At 43.9% G+C, this 27,047-nt stretch overlaps 1 protein-coding gene across 2 annotated transcripts; it reads right to left on the minus strand.

Moving 5' to 3' along the window:
* Window positions 1–380: 380 nt before the first annotated feature.
* Window positions 381–26,885, minus strand: LOC134396397 (zinc finger protein 501-like). 2 transcript variants are annotated; one of them, XM_063122881.1, is made up of 8 exons: window positions 26,783–26,885; window positions 24,861–24,986; window positions 23,056–23,157; window positions 20,420–20,524; window positions 18,687–18,791; window positions 15,533–15,641; window positions 14,347–15,361; window positions 381–1,888 (listed from the first exon to the last, which is right to left on the minus strand). In XM_063122881.1, the coding sequence occupies exons 2-8, from the start codon at window positions 24,892–24,894 to the stop codon at window positions 443–445; spliced, it is 2,916 nt and encodes a 971-aa protein (XP_062978951.1). In that variant the 5' UTR covers window positions 24,895–24,986; window positions 26,783–26,885; the 3' UTR covers window positions 381–442. The 2 variants fall into 2 exon arrangements, with proteins under 2 accessions (XP_062978951.1, XP_062978950.1); XM_063122880.1 differs by lacking the exon at window positions 381–1,888 and having other exon boundaries at window positions 14,143–15,361; window positions 23,068–23,157.
* Between the last annotated feature and the right edge of the window lie 162 nt (window positions 26,886–27,047).

The following is a 27,047-nucleotide window of genomic DNA, read 5'->3' on the forward strand; positions in this document are numbered from 1 at the left end:
ATGACACTGAAGACATAGCCATAGGATTGCTCTATAATTTAGCTGTAGAAAGACATTTTTGGATGATAGAATATGTGTATACTCCCTCCACTGAACTTTCCGGAACTCATTTCAATGCCACTTAATGGCTGCACTTGATTTATTATCATTTTGTTATTGGATTACATGGTTAACATTGTTGTGTATTACCATTTTATTGAATGAAATATAATACCTTTGCTTTTCCTTTTGGATCTCTGTGTACATTTGAAGCTTAAAAGGAATGCATTATAGCAATAATAAAGAATATAATCAGGCCTGAATTATTGTAGTCAACTAAAGATTGAACAGTCTCTAATTGTGGGTTCTTTGAATTTTAAGAAGGTTCAGCAGACAGGCATTCTCTTTAGAAGTCAAGCAAGGTCTAAAGAATGATGTATACTTCTATCATGGCCTGGTCATTTTATGGTGCCTTCCTTATGTGTATTCTTTGATGGGATGCAAAGTGTGTGCTCCACCGAAAGCTCTTTCCACATTCCAAGCACTGATACGGTTTCTCCCCAGTGTGGATTCTCTGATGAGCTGTAAAGTGTGTGCTCCACCGAAAGCTCTTTCCACATTCCAAGCACTGATATGGTTTCTCCCCAGTGTGGATTCTCTGATGAGCAATCAGGCTTGAACTACAAGTGAAGCTCTTTCCACACTCAAAGCAAGGATACGGTTTCTCCCCTCTGTGGATTTTTTGATGTGTAGAAAGGCTTGTACTCTGACTAAAGCTCTTTCCACACTCAAAGCATTTATATGGCTTCTCCCCCGTATGGATTCTTTGATGGCAAGTAAGGTATGTGCTGTTACTGAAGCTCTTTCCACAAATCAAGCATGTATAAGGTTTCTCTCCTGTGTGGATTCTATGATGTAAAGTTAGGTGTGAGTTCTGACTGAAGGCCTTTCCACACTCCAAGCATTTATATGGTTTCGTCCCTGTATGCGTTCTTTGATGGTAAGTAAGGTGTGGTTTCTGACTGAAAGTTTTTCCACACTCCAAGCATTTGTATGGTTTTTCCCCTGTGTGAGTTCTCTTATGTGAAGTAAGGTATGTGCTATGACTGAAGCTCTTTCCACACTCCAAACATTTATATGGCTTCTCCCCTGTGTGGACTCTCTTATGTGAAGTCAGGCTTGTGGTAGTATTGAAGCTCTTTCCACATTCCAAACACATATATGGTTTTTCCCCTGTGTGGATTCTTTGATGTTGAGTTAGGTGTGCACTATGACTAAAGTTCTTTCCACACTCCAAGCATTTATATGGTTTCTCACCTGTGTGGATTTTTTGATGTGAAGTAAGGCTTGAGTTCTGACTGAAACTCTTTCCACACTCCAAGCATCCATATGGTTTTTCCCCTGTATGAATTCTTTGATGTGAAGTAAGGTGCTTGTTCTGACGGAAGTTCTTGCCACACTCCATGCATTTGTATGGTTTTCCCCCTTTGTGAATTATTTGATGTTTAGTGAGGTTGGAGCTCTGAGAAAAGCTCTTTCCACATTCTAAGCATTTAAATGTTTTCTCTTCTATGTGAGTTCTTTGATGAGACACAAGGTGTGTTCTCTGACGGAAGCTCTTCCCACACTCCAAACATTTATAAGACTTTTCTCTTGTGTGGATTCGCTGATGCGAAGTAAGATGTGAGCCCTGACTAAAGCTCTTACCACACTCCAAACATTTATATGGTTTCTTCCCAGTGTGGATTCTCTGATGTTTAGTGAGGGTTGAACTCTGACTGAAGCTCTTTCCACATTCCAAACACGGATATGGTTTCTCTCCTGTGTGACTTCTCCGATGTAAACAAAGGTGTGTGTTTTTGCTGAAGCTCTTTCCACACTCCCTGCATATAAATGGTTTCTCTCCTGTGTGGATTCTGCAATGTGAGATAAGTTTGGATTTAGAATGAAATGTTTTTCCACACGAAGGGCACTCATTCATTCTGTTTCCCTTGAGTTGTTCTTGCTGGACCGGGATTTGACTGAAGTCATCGGCTTCACTAAAAATAGATTTATCCCTTCCATTCTTTACTTTGATTTTCTCCTTCCTCCTTGATTCCTTTTGGTTGCCAAAGTTGTCTTCTTCCATTTTATATTTGGCTGTTTTTGATGAGATCCAATTTGGCTCCTGAGAATGACAGCTATCCTGCCCATCACCTGATGGAATAAAGAGAAGAGTTGGTTACGAGTGGAATTGAGAATCTACAATCTATCATAGAATCATAGAATAATAGAGTTGGAAGAGGCCTCATCTCATCCAACCCCCTGCTCAATGCAGGAATCCACCTTAAGCATCCCTGACAGATGGTTGTCCAGCTGCCTCTTGAAGGCCTCTAGTGTGGGAGAGCCCACCACCTCACTAGGTCATTTGTTCCATTGTTGTACTGCTCTAACAGTCAGGAAGTTTTTCCTGATGTCCAGCCAGAAAACGCTAACCATCCCCAAACCTGCTTAGCTTCAGCAAGGTTGCAGCATCATATGCCTTCGGACTATGCTCTGTTAGCTGTTGCTGAGAACTTTTTATATATTTATTAAAATATTTCTATCCTTATATCATTGAGATCTCAGGGTGACGTACAGATAAAGTCAATTCAAACAGTATAAAACAAATAATTTACACAGTTAAAAATTTATTAAACCATTAACAAACTAACACTGGTCAAAGAGTAAAATAAAAATAAATAAAAACAATTAAAACTATGTGCTGCTTTTAGGCAAATTTAGCTTTCAAAGGCTTTGATAAAAAGCGATGTTTTCACTCGGTGCTGAAATGAAGTCAGCGCTGGCGCCAGTTGGGCCTCCAAGGGGAGAGCATTCCACAATCGGGGTGCCACCACAGAGAAGTCCCTCTCCCTTGTCCCGTCTGTCAGGGATGCTGTAGGGTGGATTCCTGCCTTGAGCAGGGGGTTGGACTGGATGGCCTTGTAGGCCCCTTCCAACTCTGCTATTCTATGATTCTATGTTTAGCCTGGAGAAGAGAAGATGGAGGGGAGACATGATAGCACTCTTCAAATACTTAAAAGGTGGTCACACAGAGGAGGGCCAGGATCTCTTCTCGATCCTCCCAGAGTGCACGATACGGAATAACGGGCTCAAGTTAAAGGAAGCCAGTTTCCGGATGGACATCAGGAAAAACGTCCTGACTGTTAGAGCAGTACGACAATGGAACCAGTTACTTAGGGAGGTTGTGAGCTCTCCCACACTAGAGGCCTTCAAGAGGCAGCTGGACAACCATCTGTCAGGGATGCTTTAAGGTGGATTCCTGCATTGAGCAGGGGGTTGGACTCGACGGCCTTGCAGGTCCCTTCCAACTCTACTGTTCTATGATTCTAGTCTGGCCTATTGGGTTGGGGACTGGTTTTATTGTTATTATTGAATGTTTATTGTAGGGTTTTTTTTTTACATTATTGCTTTAATCAAGTTTCATTTTAAAAATATATGTTTTGATTCCTATGATTGGTTCATCCCTCTGTCAGGGATGCTTTAGGGTGGATTCCTGCATTGAGCAGGGGGTTGGACTCGATGGCCTTGTAGGCCCCTTCCAACTCTGCTATTCTATGATTCTATGATTGTAAGCCACCTTGAGTGCCATTTTCTGGGAAGAAAAGGTGGGGCACAAATCAAACCAATAAATATCTAACTATAGCTTCAACAATCAGGTGCCAGTGGCTCTTTTGAAAAGCAACCATGAAACCAGGTCAATCCAGGACAAGTTGCACTTATAAGCTAGAGTTATTATTATTATTATTATTATTATTATTATTATTATTATTTATTTATTTATTTATATAGCACCATCAGTGTACATGGTGCTGAGCCAGTACTGAGGGCCATCTCAATGGCAAGAGATGTGTGGGTGTGGGTAATCTTTTTCCAATGCTCCTTCTTTGTGACTGACATTCCTGTTTAATTCTTACTGGGCTTTCCTGCCCTCTTCCTTTATTCGGGGTCAAAAAAGGTCCCAACCACACACCTGAGAACATACCTGTCAACCCCTCTTCTTCTTCTTTGACATCCTGGGCAGTCGGACCCTCCCCATCTCCGATCCAGGAGGTAAGCTCAGGTTTGGGAAATCCTTGCGAGGAAGCAAATGGACTAGTTATTTCTGGCTACAAAATATTCCCGCTTTACAAAAGCAAACCTTTTCTATGCCCACCTCCCAAAAGGCAGAAGGGGGAAAAAAAGGCCATGTTCTTCTCACTCCTGCACAAGGTGACATAGCAAAAACAGCCGCATGGACCCAGAAGAACCAGGCTGGGTCCATTTCAATCCATTTGGATGGACTGAAATGCCACTTGGGGATGGAGATTTGGAGGTGCCCTCAGCCTTGTTTCTTAACTGCCTCCAGCAATAGGGCAGTATAGAAATAATAATAATAATAATAATCCTTCAGAAACTGGACCTACCACAATACATCCAAACCAACATGCAAAAAGCAGTCATACTTAAAACATGTTCAATAGTCAGAAAGTTTCTGAATCAGTAAAATGACCTGGCAAAGCCACTGGCAAGAACAGAGAAAAAATCATCATATTGCCATGAGTGAGAGAATAATAATTGAGCAGTGGGTTGGACTCGATGGCCTTGTAGGCCCCTTCCAACTCTGCTATTCTATGATTCTATGATTAATAATAATAATAATAATAATAATAATAATAATAATAATAATAATATTGTTCAGTTCATTTCTATACCGCCCGATTGTCAAAACTCTCTGGAAGGTTCACTAAAATTACAACCCACAAATACAAGGTAATAAGAACAAAATATCAAATCTTCAACGTATACAATTTAAAAGCAACTGAAAACAGCCAAAAAATTAATTACAATAAGATCAATGCAAATGTCCACCCAGTGTGCGACCACTGTAAAGAATGCAAACTCCATATTAGGCATTATGAGAAAAGGAATTGAGAATAAAACAGCCAGTATCATACTGCCCTTATACAAATGTACGGTGAAACCACACTTAGAGTACCGTGTACAGTTCTGGTCACCACACCTAAAAAAAGATATTATAAAGCTGGGAAAAGTGCAGAAAAGGGCAACTAAAATGATTCAGGGGGTGGAGCATCTCTATGAGGGAAGGTTACATCAACTGGGATTGTTTAGCTTGGAAAAAAGGAGGCTAAGGGGAGACATGATAGAGGTATACAAAATTATGCCTGGTGTGGAAAATGGGGACAGAGAGACATTTTTCTCCCTCTCTCAAAATACTAGAACCCAATGGGGTCATCCCATGTAGCTGATTGGTGGGAGATCCAGGACAAATAAAAGGAAGGACTTCTTCACCCAGCACATAGTTCAATTATGGAACTCACTACCACAAGATGTAGTAATGGCCACCAATTTGCATGGCTATAAAGGGGGTTGGAAAAATCCCTGGAGGCAAAGGCTATCAATAGCTACTAGCTGTGATGGTTGGGTGCGATCTCCAGTATTCGAGGCAGTAAGCCTGTGTGCACCAGTTGCTGGGGAACATGGGCAGGAGGGTGCTGTTGCACCATGTCCTCCTTGTTGGTCCCTGGCTGATGGAACTGGGCATGTTTAGCCTGGAGAAGAGAAGATTGAGGGGAGACATGATAGCACTCTTCAAATACTTAAAAGGTTGTCACACAGAGGAGGGCCAGGATCTCTTCTCAATCCTCCCAGAGTGCAGGACACGGAATAACGGGCTCAAGTTAAAGGAAGCCAGATTCCGGCTGGACATCAGGAAAAACTTCCTGACTGTTAGAGCAGCGCGACGGTGGAATCAGTTACCTAGGGAGGTTGTGGGCTCTCCCACACTAGAGGCATTCAAGAGGCAGCTGGACAACCATCTGTCAGGGATGCTTTAGGGTGGATTCCTGCATTGAGCAGGGGGTTGGACTCGATGGCCTTGTAGGCCCCTTCCAACTCTGCTGTTCTATGATCATATGATGGCTGGTTGTCCACTGAGTGAACAGAGTGCTGGACTAGATGGACCCTTGGTCTGATCCAGCATCAGGGCACTTCTTATGTTCTCATTCCAGGTTCTGATAAAACAACTGATGCTTAAAGCCCCGTCATATGCCATGAAACGCCCGAGAGCAGAGGGCAATCTTAACCCAGCACCGCAATGTGCGAACCTGGCAAATGCTGATCAAAACCAGACTGAATTTCTCATACATGCCTGGTTGTGAGCACAGCAGCAAAAGCGGACCAGTGCACACAGTTCTCCTGCAATATCCAGCCTGCAATCCTTACAGCAATTCAAATAAGACCAAAGCAATCCTTACTCAGAGAGAGAACGCTCCCATAATTCTCCTGCACAACTTCCTTGTACAAAGCCCTCTGCACGGCAGAACGCAGCAGGACACACTCCTCCTCCATGAAACGCACAGACAACTCTTCGACGGTCACTGGACCCTGAATGGAGAAGAAAGGCTGATCTCTGGAGGAATAATGCCACCACGTCCTCCAAACACACGATCTGGAATGAGAAATTGCAGTGGAATAACTTGGTATTTTCCTAAGGGTTGCTGCTGCATATCATAGAGGAGAGTAGGAGAACGTGGGGAAAGGCGCACAGATCTTTTTCTCCTTCTTCAGATTTGTGTGCAAAGTAGAAGGATCCCATGTTGTCCAGCCTGTAGCGGATGGTATCAGATATCCACAGACGCTGTGTGGGGTTTTCCCTTAGAATCATAGAATAGTAGATTTGGAAGGGGCTTGTAAGACCATCAAGTCCAACCCCCTGCTCAATGTAGGAATACCCTAAAGCATCCCTGACAGATGGTTGTCCGGCTGCCTCTTGAATGCCTCTAGTGTGGGAGAGCCCACAACCTCCCTGGGGAACTGATTCCATTATGGTACTGCTCTAACAGTCAGGAAGTTTTTCCTGATGTCCAGCTGGAATCTGGCTTCCTGTCACTTGAGCCCGTTATTCCGTGTCCTGCACACTGGGAGGATCAAGAAGAGATCCTGGGCCTCCTCTGTGTGACAACCTTTGAAGTATTTGAAGAGTGCTATCATGTCTCCCCTCAATTTTCTCTTCTCCAGGCTAAACATGCCCAGTTCTTTCAGTCTCTCTTCAAAGGGCTTTGTTTCCAGACCCCTGGTCATCCTGGTTGCCCTCCTCTGAACACGGTCTCACAACAAAGGTTGCCCATAGCACTCTCCGCCTAGGGTGACCCTATGGAAAGGATGACAGGGCTCTTGCATCTTTAATAGTAGCATAGAAAAGGGAATTTCCACAGGTGTCATGTGTATGCATGCTGCACCTGGTGAAACTCCCTCTTCCTCACAACAGTTAAAACAGCAGGAGCCCTGCCTAGTTCCACCAAATACAAAAGAGGGCAGGGCTCCTGCAGCTTTAACTGTTGTGGTGAAGAGGGAGTTTCACCAGGTGCTGCATATTTATTTATTTATTATTTCTTTATTACATTTTTATACCGCCCAATAGCCGAAGCTCTCTGGGCAGTTCACAAAAATTAAAACCATCATAAAACAACCAACAGGTTAAAAACACAAATACAAAATACAGTATAAAAAGCACAACCAGGATAAAACCACGCAGCAAAATTGATGTAAGGGTAAAACACAGAGTTAAAACAGTATAATTTAAATTTAAGTTAAAATTAAGCGTTAAAATACTGAGAGAATAAAAAGGTCTTCAGCTCATACACATGACACCTGCTGAAATCCCCTTTTCTATACAACATCATCAATCACAGATTTATGGTGTCCTGGCAAATTGCCATTATAAACTGTTAAAGATGCAGGAGCCCTGTCTTCCTTTCCGGCCTGGCTGGCAAGAGGATGGTGCACTGCAAACCATGCAACTCCGGGCGCACTTTGCAGCTGGTTGTACGGAGACGCTCTGCAAATAAGGGGTGTCTCTTTACCGCCACCACCGGTCTCCTGCTCTTACCCAAATATTGCAAATGAAATACCTGCTTCGTTTCGGCTCTTTCTCCGGGAAAATCGCGACGAGGCCAATTTGCAAGTGCAATCTCTTGAAACCATAGAAGTTAAATGGCTAAAACTCACACAGCCTTCATTTCCGGCTCCTTTTAAGCACCGGGCAGGAGCCTAGTGCAGAAATGGAAGAGCTCCTCTGTACTGCCATATCTCTATGGTGCCCCCCTCCCTCGTCCCATCTCTTTGCATTTAGCACAAACAGGCCACGTTTGCTTGGGAACCAGAAGTGTCGCTGCATTACTATAGAGTGCAAAGCTTTGCAACTTTGCAGGTTTGCAGACCAGATAGGCAGAAAAAGACGTAGGCGTAGATTTGGCCATCAGTACTGCAAGGGTTAATGAACTGAGCTCTGCATCTTAGAGAGGCAGGAAAGATAACAGTGTAGTAGTAGTAGTAGTAGTAGTAGTAATAATAATAATAATAATAATGATGATGATGATGATGATGATGATGATGATGATGATGATGATGATGATGATGATGATGGTGGGGCGAGATTTTATTTATTATTGCATTGATAGCCAGCCTTTTTTTCTTCCAAGGACCCCAGCATACATAATCCTCTTCCTCTCTATTTTATGCTCACAACAACAACCCTGCGAGGTGGGTTGGGCTGGGCTGAGAGTCTGTGACTGGCCCAAAGTCACCCAGTGGGTTTGCAATGGCTGAGTGAGGACTAGAATAGGGTGAGCCTAAGAAAAGGAGGACAGGGCTCCTGTAACTTTAACAGTTGTATTGGAAAGGAAATTTCAGGGGGGGATCTACACTGCTGCTTTTAAAGCACTTTGAAAACGTTTTGAAAACTGTATATGCAGTGTGTCCTGAGCCCAAACAGTTGTCAAAACTGTTATAAAGCGCTTTAAAGCAGTAGTGTAGATCCCCCCCCCCAGGTGTCATTTGTATATATGGGGAACCTGGTGAAATTCACTCTTCATCACAACAGTTAAAGGTGCCCTCTTTTAAATCTGGCCACTCTAGTATAGCTCCTGCAGCTTTAACTGTGATAATGAAGATGGAATTTCACCAGGTTCTCCATACATACAAACGACACCTGCTGAAATACCCTTTTCTATGCAACTGTTAACGATACAGGAGCCCTGTCCTCCTTTTCATAGGGTCACCCTAGACTAGAACCCAGATCTCCCGACTCCCAGTCCAACGCTCTAACCACTACACCACACTGGTTCAATAGTGACCACACCCAACTTTACTTCCCAGGAAAGGAAATAAGCTGGCTGAGACTTCTTAGTGGGGATGGATGGGGGATGGGTGCAAAGGACACAGAAGTGTGGGAGGGTGTTTTAAGGGGGGCTTTTTTCTGGAGGGTTTGTGGCAAAAGAGAGATGAGTATTCCACCCTGCTATGCATTATTTATTTATTTAAGTTATAATGGCATTTATATCCCACCGTTTTTCCTCCAAGGAATAATAATGATGATGATGATGATGATAATAATAGGGGTAGTGGGGCGAGATTTCATTTATTATTGGATTGATATCCAGCCTTTTTTTCTTCCAAGGAACCCAGCATACATAATCCTCCTCCTCTCTATTTTATCCTCACAACAACAACCCTGTGAGGTGGGCTGGGCTGAGAGTCTGTGACTGGCCCAAAGTCACCCAGTGGGTTTCCACGGCCGAGGGGGGATGAGAACCTGTATCTCCCGACTCCCAGACTGACACTTTAGCCACTACACCACACTGGCCCTTCTTGCTGTGAAGGGTGGAGATGCATGGCTTTCAATGTGCAAACTGCCCTCCCCCGCTTAGGGTAACCACATGAAAAGGGGGACAGGGGTCCTATGTCTTTAACTGTTGCATATGAAAGGGTATATCAGCAGGTGTCATTTGTATGCAGGCAGGACCTGGTGATGTTCCCTCTTCATCACTGTTAAAGCTGCAGGAGCCCTGCCCTCTTTTGTAGAGCTAGAGTGACTGGATACAAGAGGGCAGGGCTCTTGCAGCTTTAACTGTTGTGATGTAGAAGGAGTTTCACCAGGTTCTCCATATATACAAATGACAGGTATAGCTTCCAAATGACGTGAGGTACTGGTTCCTCTCTATTCGGCCCTGGTTAGGCCTCATCTAGAGTATTGCGTCCAGTTCTGGGCTCCACAATTCAAGAAGGACGCAGACAAGCTGGAGTGTGTTCAGAGGAGGGCAACCAGGATGATCAGCGGTCTGGAAACAAAGCCTTATGATGAGAGACTGAAAGAACTGGGCATGTTTAGCCTGGAGAAGAGAAGATTAAGGGGAGACACTCTTCAAATACTTAAAATGTTGTCACACAGAGGAGAACCAGGATCTCTTCTTGATCCTCCCAGAGTGCAGGACACGGAATAACGGGCTCAAGTTAAAGGAAGCCAGATTCCAGCTGGACATCAGGAAAAACTTCCTGACTGTTAGAGCAGTATGACATTGGAACAGGTTACCTAGGGAGGTTGTGGGCTCTCCCACACTAGAGGCCTTCAAGAGGCAGCTGGACAACCACCTGTCAGGGATGCTTTAGGGGGGATTCCTGCACTGAGCAGGGGGTTGGACTCGATGGCCTTGTAGGCCCCTCCCAACTCTGCTATTCTATGATTCTATGACACCTGCTGAAATCCCCCTTTCAATACAACTGTTAAAGAGGAGTCCTGTTCTCCTTTTCATATGGTGACACCCCCACCCACCCCTGACAAACCCCATTCCCCAGGAATTATTTGGGCAGTGTGGAAGCAACAGCCTTGCTTGCTTGGGGTGGAGGGGTGGGTGGGCGAAGGGGAGGGAAGAGCTCTCCCCCACCTCCTAAAAGAGGGAAGCACCCCGACAACACAAAAACAAGGATCTGCATTTGTTTTCAATCACATCCTATAGTATGCTAGAGTTGGAAGGGGGCATTTAGGTAGGGTGACCCTATGAAAAGGAGGACAGGGCTCCTGTATCTTTAACAGTTGTATTGAAAAGGGAATTTCAGCAGGTGTCATTTGTATATATGGGGAACCTGGTGAAATTCCCTCTTCATCACACCAGTTAAAGCTGCAGGTGCCCTGCCCTCTTTTAAATCTGGTCACTTTAGTATAGCTCCTGCACTTTAACTGTGGTGATGAAGAGGGAATTTCCCCAGGTTCTCCATATATACAGACAGCACCTGATGGAATTCCCTTTTCTATGCAACTGTTAAAGATACAGGAGCCCTGTCCTCCTTTTCATAGGGTCACCCTAATTTAGGCCATGGAGTCGAGCTGCTTGCTCAGTGCAGGAATCTGGTTTAAAGCATCCCTGGCAGATGGCCATCCAACCCCTGCTTGAACAAGGTGTGGGGACACACCTGCTCATCCTTCTGCACAAGTGCCTGAAGGACCAAATGTTTGTCTTGGGACCATCCACATGCTTCCCGTGCCTTGGAGTGAACGTCCAACCCAGTTCTCGAAAAGGAATAACCGTATGGCTTGGTTTGGCTCATATATAATTTCTATATGCCTGTCTTTGTACATTAGTGATATTTTTTGAATTATTCGTCTATAAAACTTTCTTAGTACCTTTGTGGTTGAGTGTTATCACTCATATTGGTCTATTGTTTATTTTCAACCACAGCCTTCTATTTTACTTTACCCACGATGGCCTGACAGATGACACATTAAGCCATCATGGCTAAAATAACCCACTCTGCAGACCATGGGGTAAGCCACTGTGAGTGGTAAAAAAACAACAGCCCACAAATAATTTTCCTGTCCTTCCTTTGATATCATAGAATCACAGACTAGTAGGGTTGGAAGGGGCCTACGAGGCCATCAAGTCCAACCCCCTTCTCAATGCAGCAATCCACCCTACAGCATACTTGACAGATGGGACATGGGAGAGGGCTTTCTCTGTGGTGGCTTGAAGCATCCCTGACAGATGGCTGTCCAGCTGCTTCTTGAAGGCCTCTAGCGTGGGAGAACAATGACACGCTAAGCCACAGTGGTTAAGCATTTTGAGCTAAACAATACGGCTTTAGCGTATCATGTGGACCATGAGTTAGCGTGTCGTCTGAACCATTCCTAACCATGGCGGCTACATAACCATGGTTTAAACGTGCTCACTAAGCATTTGCAGCAAAAGAGTTCATGGCCTAACCTTGGCTTAACGTGTCGTCTGAACAGGGCCAATGAGTACTATAAAACATCTTACATCTATTCAAAAGTAACTCCCCCCGCGCCCCCTCAGTTGAATGGCAAGCATGAATAGGGCTACAACCTAACTTGGTAACAAATTGGTAATGTCAATTTTAACTCAGCTAACCTTCTCCCTGAATATAATTCTAGGCTGGAAGAGATTCAACGTGTGTGGCACACTTAGTATTTTGTACTTATTAGGCGCTGTGAAGAAACTGAAGTAACAGTTGAACTCTTATGTTTTATTTCAAACACTGTAGGTCTGATGGGATTAACAGTAAAAGAAAAATGCATGCTTTTTTACTTGAGTTTTTAATAAAATGCGTATGTATCTTTCTGCCCGCCCTCATGTGTTTTGCCTCACAACTAATGGCTAGTTTTCCACACTAAATAAACTGGGTGTAGTTTAATAGTGGCAGTCATAATCAAGCGAGGAATTGTCCAGTGGCGAGAGTGACACTCCACATTTGGGGACAGGGAGGGGTTGCCAGAGTGTAGAGCCATTATACAATCATTATACAAATATAAAACTTTCCTTTTAAAGGAAGTCAACCCTGCTTTCTGTACAGTAGTAACCTTATGATCTCATACTGAATTTTTGTACATTTCTTAGAAATTTCTTTTAATGGAAATGATTTATACAGTGGTGGTCAAAATTGTGGATGTCGGAGCTGAGCTAGCGTGACGTTATGGAAAGGAGGGCAGGGCTCCTGTATCTTTAACAGTTGTATTGAAAAGGGAATTTCATAGAATCATAGAATAGCAGAGTTGGAAGGGGCCTACAAGGCCATCAAGTCCAACCCCCTGCTCAATGCAGGAATCCACCCTAAAGCATCCCTGACAGATGGTTGTCCAGCTCAGCAGGTGTCATTTGTATATATGGGGAACCTGGTGAAATTTCCTCTTCACACCACAGTTAAAGCTGCAGGTGCCCTGCCCTCTTTTAAATCTGGTCACTAGTATAGCTCCTGCAGCTTTAACTGTGGTGATGAAGAGGGAATGTCACCATGTATACAAATGACATCTGCTGAAATTCCCTTTTCAATACAACTGTAAATGATACAGGAGCCCTGCCCTCCTTTTCATACAGTCACCCTAAAGTAACACATCTCTATATCAGACACATAGAAAGTAGTCAACCAATCACCAGTTTTTTAAATCGATCCAGAAAATGTCAAGCCAGTCAGCTAAATTTTTGTTGTGGGTGAATTTGTGGAAAGCATTATTAAAGGTTAAATCAACTGGCATTGTTTAGCTTGGAGAAGAGGAGGCTGAGGGGAGACCTGATAGAGGTGTACAAAATTATGCATGGTATGGAGAATGTGGACAGGGAGACATTTTTCTCCCTCTCTGAAAATACTAGAACCCAAAGGAATAGTCCCATCAAGCTGATTAATGGGAGATCTAGGACAGATAAATGGAAGTCCTTCTTCACACAGCGCATAGCTAAACTTTGGGATTCACTGCCACAAGATGTGGTGATGGCCACCAATTTGGATGGCTTTGAAAGAAGACTGGACAAGTTCCTGGAGGACAAGGTTATCAATGGCTACTAGCCCTGATAGTTGTGTGCTACCTCCAGTATTAGAGGCAGTAAGCCTGTGTGCACCAGTGGCTGGGAAACATGGGTGGGAAGGTACTGTTATACCATGTCCTGCTTGTTCATCCCTGGCCGATGGCTGGTTGGCCACTATGTGAACAGAGTGCTGGACTAGATGGACCCCTGGTCTGATCCAGCCTCAGGGCTCTTCTTATGTTCTTATCTACTCTTTCATATTCATAGCTCTTCAAGGGCATAGTGGAAGAGATCCGCCACATCCTATCACGCTGCAGACACAGGATTGCTCTGTAAGTAATTTAGCTATGGAAAAGTCTCTTATACACTCTTCACTGAACTCTGTGGAAGTCATTTCAATAGCAATTAATGAATGTACATGATTTAATATTATTTTGTTATTGGGTTATGTGGTTACTGTTGACTGTGTATAATTACTTTATTGAATGAAATATATCTACAAATTTGAATATAATTATAAAAATAAGGTCGCTCCACCAACTGAATCTCTGTCTACATTTGGAGCTTAATCAGGCCTAAATTATTGTAATAGTTCAGCTAAAGATTGAACAGTCCCCTGTTGTAGAGTATTTTGAGTTTTAAGCAAATTCTTCTCACAGGCATAGAAGTCAAGCAAGATCTAAAGTATTGTAAATGCTTCTAACATGCCCCAGTCATTTTATGGTGCCTTCCCTATATGGGTTCTTTGATGAGACAAAAAATGGGTGTTCCAACGAAAGCTTTTCCCACATTCTAGGCATTGATATGGTTTCTCCCCAGTGTGAATTCTCTGATGCGCTTTTAAATGTGCATTCCACCGAAAGCTCTTTCCACACTCCAAGCATTTGTATGGTTTTTCTCCTGTATGGATTCTCTGATGAGAAATCAGGCTTGAACTACACTTGAAGCTCTTTCCACACTCAAAGCAAGAATATGGTTTCTCCCCTGTGTGAATTTTTTGATGAGTAGTAAGGCTTGTACTCTGACTGAAGCTCTTTCCACACTCCAAGCATTTATATGGTTTCTCTCCTGTGTGGATTCTCTGATGAGAAGTCAGGCTTGATCTACTATTGAAGCTTTTTCCACACTCAAAGCAAGGATATGGTTTTTCTCCTCTGTGAATTTTTTGATGAGTGGTAAGGCTTGTACTCTGACTGAAACTCTTTCCGCACTCAAAGCATTTATATGGCTTCTCCCCTGTATGGATTCTTTGATGGCAAGTAAGGTATCTGCTATTACTGAAGCTCTTTCCACATGTCAAGCATTTAAAAGGTTTCTCTCCTGTATGGATTCTATGATGCACAGTTAAGTGTGAGCTTTGACTAAAGCCTTTCCCACACTCCAAGCATTGATATGGCTTTTCCCCTGTATGTATTCTTTGATGGTAAGTAAGGTGTGTTTTCTGACTGAAGCTCTTTCCACATTCCAAGCATTTGTATGGTTTTTCTCCTGTGTGAATTCTCTTGTGTGAAGTAAGGTGTATTTTATGACTGAAGCTCTTTCCACACTCCAAGCATTTATATGGCTTCTCTCCTGTGTGAACTCTCTTATGTGAAGTCAGGCTTGTGGTAGTATTGAAGCTCTTTCCACATTCCAAACACATATATGGTTTTTCCCCTGTGTGGATTCTTTGATGTTGAGTTAGGTGTGTGCTATTGCTGAAACTCTTTCCGCACTCCCTGCACATAAATGGTTTCTCTTCTGTGTGGATTCTGCAATGTGAGATAAATTTAGATTTAGAACAAAATGTTTTTTCTACACAAAGGGCATTTCTTCACTCTCTTTCCCTTATGATGTTCTTGCTGGACCCGAATTTGACTGAAGTCAACAGCTTGGCTAAAAAAAAATTATCCCTCCCATTCTCTGCTTTGATTTTCTCCTACCTCCTTGATTCCTCTTGGTCCCCAAAGGTGTCTTCTTCTATTTTATATTTGGCTGTTCTTGATGAGATCCAATATGGCTCCTGAGATTGATAACTATCCTGCCCATCACCTGATGGAATAAAGAGAAGAGTTGGTTATGAGTGGAATTGAGAAATGGGAGGCTAGAATCTATCATCAATTAGCTGTTGCTGTGAACTAATAAAATTGCTGACATGGTTATTGGAAACAGCTTTGGTAGTCCTGGAGGACCACAATAGACTAATTAGATGTCCTCTCCATTATAACAGCAGTGCCTTGGGGAACCTTAAAGACAAACAATTTAATTATGGCAATATGGCATAAGCTTTCATAGAATAGCAGAGTTGGAAGGGGCCTACAAGGCCATCAAGTCCAACTCCCTGCTCAATGCAGGAATCCACCCTAAAGCATCCCTGACAGATGGTTGTCCAGCTGCCTCTTGAAGGCCTCTAGTGTGGGAGAGCCCATAACCTCCCTAGGTAACTGATTCCATTGTCGTACTGCTCTAACAGTCAGGACGTTTTTCCTCATGTCCAGCTGGAATCTGGCTTCCTTTAACTTGAGCCCGTTATTCCGTGTCCTGCACTCTGGGAAGATCGAGAAGAGATCCTGGCCATCCTCTGTGTGCCAACCTTTTAAGTATTTGAGGAGTGCTATCATGTCTCCCCTCAATCTTCTCTTCTCCAGGCTAAACCTGCCCAGTTCTTTCAGTCTCTCTTCATAGGGCTTTGTTTCCAGATCCCTGATCATCCTGGTTGCCCTCCTCTGAACACGCTCTGTGTTCCTCTGAACATGCTCTTACCACGCTCCTCTGAACACGCTTTCATGGACCCACCACATTATTATTATTATTATTAGCATGATACCCATTGAAAAATCAACGGCTTTATTTATGGCTGTTTAATGTGTCTGAGAGTGCCTTGGATGGCAAGAAGATCAAACCAGTCCATACTCCAGGAAATAAAGCCAGACTACTCACTTGAGGGAATTATATTAAAGGCAAAACTGAAGTACTTTGGCCACATAATGAGAAAACAGGACACCCTGGAGAAGATGCTGATGCTAGGGAAGAGGGGCTGACCAAGGGCAAGATGGATGGATGATATTCTGGAGGTGACGGACTTGACCTTGGGGGAGCTGGGGGTGGCAATGGCCGACAGAAAGCTCTGGCGTGGGCTGGGCCATGAAGTAACGAAGGGTTGGAAGCGACTGAACGAATAAACAACAAACAATGTGTCTCACTGGCATTTGTAGGATGATGATAGAAAAGTCAATCATTTTCACAGCTCTTGATATCAAGAAGGCGGTTTTCATTTAAAGAATCTTTACAGGAAATATTAACTGGATTGTAAGGAGGAAACTGCACTTCAATTAAATATTACCGTATACACAATATTTTTTTGTAAATACTTCTTCATTTCCTAGTATATGGCCTTGTTCCTCACTGTCTTGAATGAAGAGTTTTAAATTTTCTTGGAACTTTGTTCTGGTGAGTGCAATATATAGCTGCACATGGGAAAATACCGGCTCTCTGAGGAAAACACCCACGTTGTTGAAAGATTGTCCTTGCGCTTTATTGGGCTCTCCCACGCTAGAGGCCTTCAAGAGGCAGCTGGACAACCATCTTTCAGTGATGTTTTAAGGTGGATTCCTGCATTGAGCAGGGGGTTGGACTCGATGGCCTTGTAGGTCCCTTCCAACTCTGCTATTCTATGATTTTATGATGGTAATAACAAAAGCTCAACTCAAAACTTTTCTTTTTCCTAAAGCTTTTAAAACTTGATGTTGTTTGGACTTTATACTGTTAGTTTTACCCTACCCTGTGCCTGCTTACCCTACCCTGTGCCTGTTTGCATTCTCTTCCCCTCCTTATTGCTTTACTATGATTTTATTAGATTGTAAGCCTATGCGGCAGGGTCTTGCGATTTACTGTTTTACTCTGTACAGCACCATGTACATTGATGGTGCTATATAAATAATAATAATAATAATAATAATAATAATAATAATAATAATAAAAAAAAAAGCCGGGATGATTGGGAACTGCCATTTTTTTAGTGTGAAAGATAGTGTCAGTAGGTGCGATGTCTACTCAGGGCAGAAACACTGTGTGACCCTTGTGGGTGCCAGTAAGGATTTGTGCTTTAATGAAATTTGTGCAGAGTTCTCTGATGATCAGTCATGTACCATGACACAAACCCATTTTGCCGTTCAAGTTCCTAATAAGCATAATTAGAGCGTCCACTTTCAAATGAAGAGCGTGAGGTGGCATTCCTGAGGGAGTCTGTGCGTTAAGGAACTCAATTTGATAAGTACTGTGGTTTTCTGGGTCGTCAGTAATGATGGAGTCAGCATTTTGTAAATTTTTGCTTTTGTTGGAAGGAGGTCCAGTATTTGATTGTTGAGTGTCAGGGCATCTTTATTTTTGCTGGTCACAATAATCTTCTCGGACGTTTTACGGATTCAGGAATTTCATGACAATTGAGCTTTCTGGATGTTGTGGATTATTTTGGTAGGCCCTGTTTCTGAAGGTTTTCTAGATATAGTATTTTGACGTGATGCTGGTGACTGATGGGACGAATGGAATAATTTTGAACTTTTCCTTTTGGCAAACGAAGTCAGCAACAGTAATCAGTGAACACTGACCAACACACGCACCATGGCTTATTTGCGATCAACCCTATGGCCAGGTTCACACAACATGCTAACCCACCATGGGTTATTGTGTCATATGAATGCAGTGTGTTTCTCGCAGATATTGGCCTTAACTAGACAGGGCTTTATTCTGGGGTGAACCCCGGGATCATCCCTGTGCGTCCACATGACGCACAGGGGATCCTGGGATCAGGGAGGAATTATTATTATTATTATTATTATTATTATTATTATTATTATTATTATTTGTATCCCGCCTTTTGCCCAATGCCTCCCTTGCCCCAGGATCTTGCCCTTCCCTTTGGGCCCACTTTTTCCACGGTCTTGGGCTGAATCAGTGCTCAATGGCAAGAGATGTGTGAGTGTGTATGATTTCCCCCCTCAATGCTCCTTCCTTGTGACTGACATTCCTGTTTAATTCTCACTGGGCTTTCCAGCCCTCTTCCTTTGTTCAGGGTCAAAAAGGGTCCCAACCACACACCTGAGAAGATACTTGTCAATCCCTCTTCTTCTTCTTCTTTGACATCCTGGGCAGGCGGACCCTCCCTGTCTCCGATCCAGGAGGTGAGCTTAGGTTTTGGAAATCCTTTTGAGGAAGCAAATGGACTAGTTATATCTGGCTACAAAATATTCCTGCTTTCCAAAAGCAACCCCTTTCTACGCCCGCCTCCCAAAAGGCCGAAGAAAAAGGCCATGTTCTTCTCACTCCTACACAAGGTGATGTAGCAAAAACAGCCGCATGGACCCAGAAGAACCAGGCTGAGTCCATTTCAATCCATTTGGATGGATTGAAATGCCACTTGGGGATGGAGATTTGGAGGTGCCCTCAGCCTTGTTTCTTAACCGCCCACAGAGCTCCGGAAATAGGGTGGAAAAGAAATGTAAATAAATAAATAATAAACCTACAGAAACTGGGCCTACCACAATACATCCACACCAACATCCAGAAAGCTGTCATACTTGAAACATGTTCAATAGTCAGGAAGTTTCCGAATCAGTAAAAGACAGAATGACCTGGCAAAGCCAGTGGCAAGAATAGAGAGATGGTGATGATGAAAAATGACAATGACCCAGTGTACACGTAACAGTTAACTATGGGTTAAATAAACCATGGTCAGTGAGGGCCACACCAGAGTGAGTAAGCATATTGACGGGGTTCACATAACACGCTAACCCACGCTCAGTGGTTGAGTGTGGGTTGTGGTTGAACTATGGCTTAGCGTCTTGTCTGAACTCAGGACATTTTCCACTTGGTGGCTTGCTAACCACGTAGGGCAGGGAGTCTTGTTAACCGCACTGAATAACTCAACAACAAACCATGAGTTCTCAAGGTGGCTTGTTTGAGGAAAAATGACCCACACTGCATTGTTAGAGCAGGCCACGCTGCACAAAAAGTCCTGGGTTTGGACAACCCACTGAGCCATGGTTCTACAACAACCACTGAGTGTGGGTTAGCGTACTGGGGGAATGGTGTCTCTGTCTCCTTCACGCTTTGCATCAACTTTCATAAACAATCCTGCATGGTTTGATGCAATGTCCAAACCTGGAACTCTTGGTTGTTGAGGGAGAAACAACCCAGAGTTCCAAACCAACACCGCACCTGAGGCCTCATAGAATCATAGAATAGTACAGCTGGAAGGGCCCTACAAGGCCATTGGGTCCAACCCCCTGCTCAGTGCAGGAGTCCACCCTAAAGCATCCTTGACAGACAGCTGTCCAGCTGCCTCTTGAAGGTCTCTAGAGTAGGAGAGCCCACAACCTCCCTAGGTCACTGGTTCTAGTGTCGTACTGCTCTAACAGCCAGGAAGTTCTTCCTGATGTCCAGCCAGAATTTGGCCTCCTGAAACTTGAGCCCATTATTCAGTGTCTTGCACTCTGGGATGATCGAGGAGAGATCAGGTTTTATAGCCCTGTCAGGCTTTATAGCTTTCGAGGAACAAATTGAATAAATAAATGTGTACATATAGCTAGGACGGTCATGGGCTAGTGGCTCTTCTGAAAAGCAACCATGAAACCAGGTCAATCCAGGACAAGTTGCACTTATAAGCTAGAGTTGAGCCAGTACTGAGGACCATCTCAATGGCAAGAGATGTGTGGGTGTGGGTGATCTTTTTCCAATGCTCCTTCCTTGTGACTGACATTCCCGTTTAATTCTCACTGGGCTTTCCAGCCCTCTTCCTTTGTTCAGGGTCAAAAAAGGTCCCAACCACACACCTGAGAAGATACCTGCCAACCCCTCTTCTTCTTCTTCTTTGACATCCTGGGCAGGCGGACCCTCCCCGTCTCCGATCCAGGAGGTGAGCTCAGGTTTGGGAAACCCTTTCGAGGAAGCAAATGGACTAGTTATTTCTGGCTACAAAATATTCCCGCTTTCCGAAAGCAACCCCTTTCTACGCCTGCCTCCTAAAAGGCAGAAGACAAAAAGGCCGTGTTCTTTTCACTCCTGCACAAGGTGATGTAGCAAAAACAGCCGCACGGACCCAGAAGAACCACCCTGACATTCGGATGGACTGAAATGCCACTTGGGGATGGAGATTTAGAGGGGACATGAGCCTTGTTTCTTAACCGCCCACAGAGCTCCGGCAATAGGGCAGTATAGAAATGTAAATAAATAAATAATAAAACTTCAGAAACTGAGCCTACAACAGTTTTAAAATCTCTTCACTGGCTGCCAATTAGTTTCCTGGCAAAGTATAAAGTGTTGGTCATCACCTTTAAAGCCCTACATCAATGGTTCCCAAAGTGGGCAGTACCGCCACCTCGGGGGCGGTGGGATTGCATAGGGGGGCGTTAAGAGGCAAGGGGGCAGCAGTGGGGCGCTCAAAGTGGTCTTTTCCGTACCAGGAGTTTTGGTTACAGAAGGAAATTTCTGATCGCTATCCTGCACTATGGAGAGTGGTTCAGAAGCTCCTGCAGTTCCAACATCATATTTGGTGGAATGTGGTTTTAATGTGGTCTGCCTACTTCTCTCCAAGCAAAGAAATCGACTCCAGATTACTAAACATGGTGATATAAGTCTTATATTAAGTGACTTTAAACCAGACATTGGGAAACTGGTATCACTTCATCACATTAAGAATTTACAGAATAGTGAGGTCCTCTACCCTTGTTACTAAATGTGATATCTAATATTCTTGCTAAATGATTATCAGACTTTGGAAGGGTGATATCACTGGACCAAGTTCATCAATTATGTTTTATTGAATAAACTAAAAAAAATGTAATTGGATTTTGAATAAATATTCAACTAATTGTTACTGGTTTGAATTTTATTGTTATTATCTTCTTTAGTGGGTCATTGAAAACCGCTATTCTGAATAATGGTTTTTATAGTGTAGGGTAGGGGGCAGTGGGCATGAGTTTGTGGAACCAAGGGGGCAGTTACCTGAAAAAGTTTGGGAATCACTGCTTTAAAGGACTCTCTGGGGAGGAGAAGCTATGGTTTGTTTCTGTCTTTATGTGACTTTTGACCACATTTCCAATCCTCCTCTTTCTCCTCCTCCTCCTCGTCTGTATGCTACCCTAAGATCCCAGTGATATAGTGTGCAATACCACTACCCTACATGGTTTGGGTCCCGGCTGCCTTCTCCCATACAATCCGCCCTGCACACTTAGGTCTTCTGGGAAGAATCTACTTCAGTCTGCCAAAATTAGGCTGACAGGTATTACCCAGAGGGCCTTTTCCTCTGCCGCTCCCAGATTGTGGAATGGCCTGCTGGGAGAGATTCGTCAACTTAATAGTCTTCCGGAATTTAAGAAAGCCATTAAAGACTGATCTCTTCCGGCAGGTCTACCCAGTTGAATTTTAAGATGCCTTTTAATAATGTGCTGCTTTTAATAATGTATTAGTTTTAAATGTTTTAATTATATGTATTTTATGGTGTTTGCATTTGTGTTGTACCCCGCCTCGATCCGGAGGGAGAGGCGGGTAACAAATAAAATTATTATTATTATTATCCTCATCACAGTATATTCACATCAACATCCAGAAAGCAATCATACTTAAAACATGTTCAAAAGTCAGGAAGTTTCTGAATCAGTAAAAGACAGAATGACCTGGCAATTGTGAACCGCCGAGGGAGCTTTGGCTTTTGGGCGGTATAACAATGCAATAATAATAACAATGATGATAATAATAATAATAATAATAATAATAATAATAATAATAAGCCACTGCCAAGAATAGAGAGATGATAACAATGACAAATGACAATGACCCAGTGTTCACATAACAGTTAACTATGGGTTAAATAAACCATGGTCAGTGAGGGCCACACCAGAGTGAGGAAGCACATTGACGGGGTTCGCATAACACGCCAACCCACGCTCAGTGGTTGAGTGTGGGTTGTGGTTGAACTATGGCTTAGTGTCTTGTCTGAACTCAGGACATTTTCCACTTGGTGGCTTGCTAACCATGCAGGGCGTCTTGTTAACCGCACTGAACAACTCAACAACAAACCATGAGTTCTGAAGGTGGCTTGTTTGAGAAAAATAACCCACAATACATTGTTATAGCAGGCCGCCCTGCACAAAAAGTCCTGGGTTTGGACAACCCACTAACCCACGGTTCTACAACAGCTTTTGTAAACCGCCCAGAGAGCTTTGGCTATGGGGTGGTATATAAATATAAATGTAAAAAATATAATAAACCCACACTCAGCAACTGAGTGTGGGTTAGCGTACTGGGTAAATGGTGTCTCCGTCTCCTTCACGCTTTGCATCAACTTTCATAAACAATCCTGTATTGTTTGATGTAATGTCCAAACCTGGGTTGTCCAAACCCAGGACTTTTTGTGCTGGGTTTTTCCTGCCCTGCTCTGATCGCAGTCAAAAAAGTCCCAACCACACACCTGAGCAGATACCTGTCAATCCCTCTTCTTCTTCTTTGATATCCCGGGCAGATGGATCCTCTCCTTCTTTGATCCAGGAGTCGAGCTCCGGTTTGGGAAATCCTTTTGAGGAAGCAAATGGACTAGTTATTTCTGGCTACAAAATATTCCTGCTTTTCCAAAAGTTCTATGCCCTCCTCCCAAAATGCGGAAGAAAAAAGGCCATGTTCTTCTCACTTCTGCACAAGGTGACGTAGCAAAAACAGCTGCACGGACCCAGAAGAACCAAGCTGACATTAGGATGGATTGAAATGCCACATGGGGATGGAGATTTGGAGGTGGCACCAGTCATAGAATCATAGAATAGTAGAGTTGGAAGGGGCCTACAAGGCCATCGAGTCCAACCCCCTGCTCAATGCAGGAATCCACCCTAAAGCATCCCTGACAAATGGTTGTCCAGCTGCCTCTTGATGGCCTCTAGTGTGGGAGAGCCCACAACCTCCCTAGGTATATTTGTTAACTTCCTAGAGAGCTTAAGCAATAGGGTGGTATAGAAAAGTAATAAATAATAATAATAATAGTATGGGCTTGGCCCACCCATGAACTCCATGCGCTGCCTAAACCCATAACTCTAGGTTGTTGAGGGAGAAACAACCCAGAGTTTTAAGCCAACAACACACCCTTGCCACGTAGGGCTTTATAGATTTCGGCACATGGAGGGGAAGCCCCATGAGGGAAGCATTTCCCCCTAACTCACCTGTTGAAGTTCTGAGCCAAAATGAAGAGAGATGAGGAGTATATATTAGTGACACTCCTAGAGAGAAGGGGAGACTCAGGTTGGTTGGATGCGGGCCTGGTATGATCTCAGGGATGTGAGGCCTCCTTGCTTATAAAGACCTACCCAAGTGTTGTTTAGGGTGCAATCTTACGCAGGTTTAGGCAGAACAAAAGTTCTACAACTCCCAGCATTCCCCAGCCAGCCATGCTGACAGAGGAATTCTGGGAGATGTAGAACCTTTTTCTATCTAAATATATGTATTAGGGTGGTTCCTTTAGATTCTATGATTCTGATACCTGTAAGTAACTTGACTATTTCCTGCACTGCCCACTTTTGAGGAATTGGCTGCTGACTGTATCATTTATTAACAGAATCATAGAATAGCAGAGTTGGAAGGGGCCTATAAGACCATCGAGTCCAACCCCCTGCTCAATGCAGGAATCCACCCTAAAGCATCCCTGACAGATGGCTGTCCAGCTACCTCTTGAAGGCCTCTAGTGTGGGAGAGCCCACAACCTCCCTAGGTAACTGATTCCATTGTCGTACTGCTCTAATAGTCAGGACGTTTTTCCTGATGTCCAACCAGAATCTGGCTTCCTGTAACTTAAGCCCGTTATTCCGCGCCCTGCACTCTGGGAGGAACGAGAAGAGACCCTGGCCCTCCTCTGTGTGACAACCTTTGAAGTATTTGAAGAGTGCTATCATGTCTCCCCTCAATCTCCTCTTCTCCAGGCTAAACATGCCCAGTTCTTTCAGTCTCTCTTCATAGGGCTTTGTTTCCAGACCCCTGATCATCCTGGTTGCCCTCCTCTGAACACGCTCCAGCTTGTCTGCGTCCTTACAGTGTGTATCCGACTCTGTGTTCAGTCTGAATTGTGTGAATAAGGCAATTCCTGATCAAAAATGGACTGATATGAATTTCTTATATATTCCTGGTTGTGAGCATAGCAGTGAAAGCGTACTGGTCCACACAGCTCAGCTGCAACATCCGGACTATAATCCTTACAGGGATAAAGAGCAATTCCAATAAGGCCAAAGAAATCCTTACCCAGAGATGCTACATTCTCATAACTCTCCTCCATGACTTCCTTGTGCAGAGATCTTTGGCCAGGATCCAGCAGAGCCACTCCTCCTCCGAGAAATGCACGGCCACCTCCTCAAAGGTCACCAGACCCTGAAAGAAGAAGAACGCATTTTCTCCTGACCAGTAATGCTGCCTCATCCTCCAAATGCACACTTCCGCTCATGGTCTAAAAGGAGAATTTGCACTGGAATAAATTGGTATTTTCCTAAGGGTTAATCTTTGCACTCTCAAAGTCAAACCCCCTCGCAGTCTGCAATACCTGAGGCCCAGAGACTTTGAGTAGGGTGACCCTATGAAAAGAAGGACAGGGCTCCTGTATCTTTAACAGTTGTATTGAATAGGGAATTTCAGCAGGTGTCATTTGTATATATGGAGAACCTGGAGAAATTTCCTCTTCATCACAACAGTTAAAGCTGCAGGAGCCCTGCCCTCTTTTAAATCAGGTCACTCTAGGATAGCTACTGCACCTTTAACTGTTGTGATGAAGAGGGAATTTCACCAGGTTCTCCATATATACAAATGACACCTGCTGAAATTCCCTTTTCTATGCAACTGTTAAAGATACAGGAGCCCTGTCCTCCTTTTCATATGGTCACCCTAATTTATATTGTTATATTTTTTGTAAACCGCCCAGAGAGCTTTGGCTATGGGGCGGTATATAAATGTAATAAATAAATAAATAGGGCCACATGGTCCTCATTGCATGTCAGAAAAATCTTACCAGTGTACATAAACATATAAAATTTTAAAAAGGTTACAATTGACTAATACATCAAAAAATGAGATGCTCAAAACATAGAAGCTAGGCAAAATGCAAGGTATCTCTCCTATTTCATACCCTGTCAGTCTCCTATGTTCTGTTAACTCCAAGAGAAGATCCCAAGAGAAGATCCCAGGAAAGTAATTGGAAACAGCACTTTTTCAAAGCAGTAATGCAAGATCAAGAGACGCAGTGGCCTGGTTCACACAACAAGCTAAACCATGCTGCTTCACCAACCCCTTTTTGAAGCCATCCAGATGGGTGGCTGTCATTACATCTCGTGGCAGTGAGTTCCATAATTTAATTCATAGAATCATAGAATAGCAGAGTTGGAAGGGGCCTACAAGGCCATCGAGTCCAAACCCCTGCTCAATGCAGGAATCCACCCTAAAGCATCCCTGACAGATGGTTGTCCAGCTGCCTCTTGAAGGCCTCTAGTGTGGGAGAGCCCACAACCTCACCAGGCAACTGATTCCATTGTCGTACTGCTCTAACAGTCAGGAAGTGTTTCCTGATGTCCAGCCGGAATCTGGCTTCCTTTAACTTGAGCCCATGATTCCTTGTCCTGCACTCTGGGAGGATCGAGAAGAGATCCTGGCCCTCCTCTGTGTGACAGCCTTTTAAGTATTTGAAGAGTGCTATCATGTCTCCCCTCCATCTTCTCTTCTCCAGGCTAAACCTGCCCAGTTCTTTCAGTCTCTCTTCATAGGGCTTTGTTTCCAGACCCCTGATCATCCTGGTTGCCCTCCTCTGAACACGCTCCAGCTTGTCTGCGTCCTTCTTGAATTGTGGAGCCCAGAACGGGACGCGATTTGTATAAAGGCAATATGATACTGGCAGTTTAATTCTCAGTTCCTTTTCTTATCATGCCTAACATGGAGTTTGCCTTCTTTACAGCGCCTGCACATTTGCATCTTGCTTTTCCACCACGACCCCAGGATCCCTTTCTGGGGATCCCTTTCTGCAGGAATCCTGCAGTGACCCCCAGCTCTGATCCCATTAGGTTATACTTGAATTTGCAAAAATGCAAATCCAGGTTCACTTTGCAACTGGTTGCATGGAAAAGCCCCACCGGGAAGGGCACATCTTTCACACACACACACACACCCTTTCCCCCTGCTCTTACCCAAATGTTGCACCTGGAATGCCTGCAACGCTTCTGCTCTTTAACTAGAAAACTCGAGAGGAAACCAATTTGCACCCTGCACCCTCTGCAGACCATGGAGGTAGGAAAGGGGGACTTAATGACATGTGCACAGCCTTCATTTCCGGCTTCCTTTAACCACTAGGGAGGAGCCTAGGGCCGAGATGGGGGAGTGACTCTAAAGCTGTATCTCTATAGTTCCATATCTCTATGTTGCCTCCGTCGCATCTCTTCGCATCGAGCGCTG

This window comes from Elgaria multicarinata, chromosome 3 (genome assembly GCF_023053635.1).
Source record: "Elgaria multicarinata webbii isolate HBS135686 ecotype San Diego chromosome 3, rElgMul1.1.pri, whole genome shotgun sequence".
Classification (NCBI taxonomy): domain Eukaryota; kingdom Metazoa; phylum Chordata; class Lepidosauria; order Squamata; family Anguidae; genus Elgaria; species Elgaria multicarinata.

Excerpts from the sequence above, each read along its gene's own strand:
- LOC134396397 (XM_063122881.1), bottom strand. The coding sequence starts at position 24,894 with ATGGAGGAGAGTTATGAGAATGTAGCATCTCTGG. Across the intron at positions 23,158-24,860 it reads TGAGAATGTAGCATCTCTGG|GATTTCCCAAACCGGAGCTC; the intron begins GTAAGGATTTCT and ends CTTCCTCAAAAG. Across the intron at positions 18,792-20,419 it reads GTTGGCAGGTATCTTCTCAG|GATTTCCAAAACCTAAGCTC; the intron begins GTGTGTGGTTGG and ends CTTCCTCAAAAG.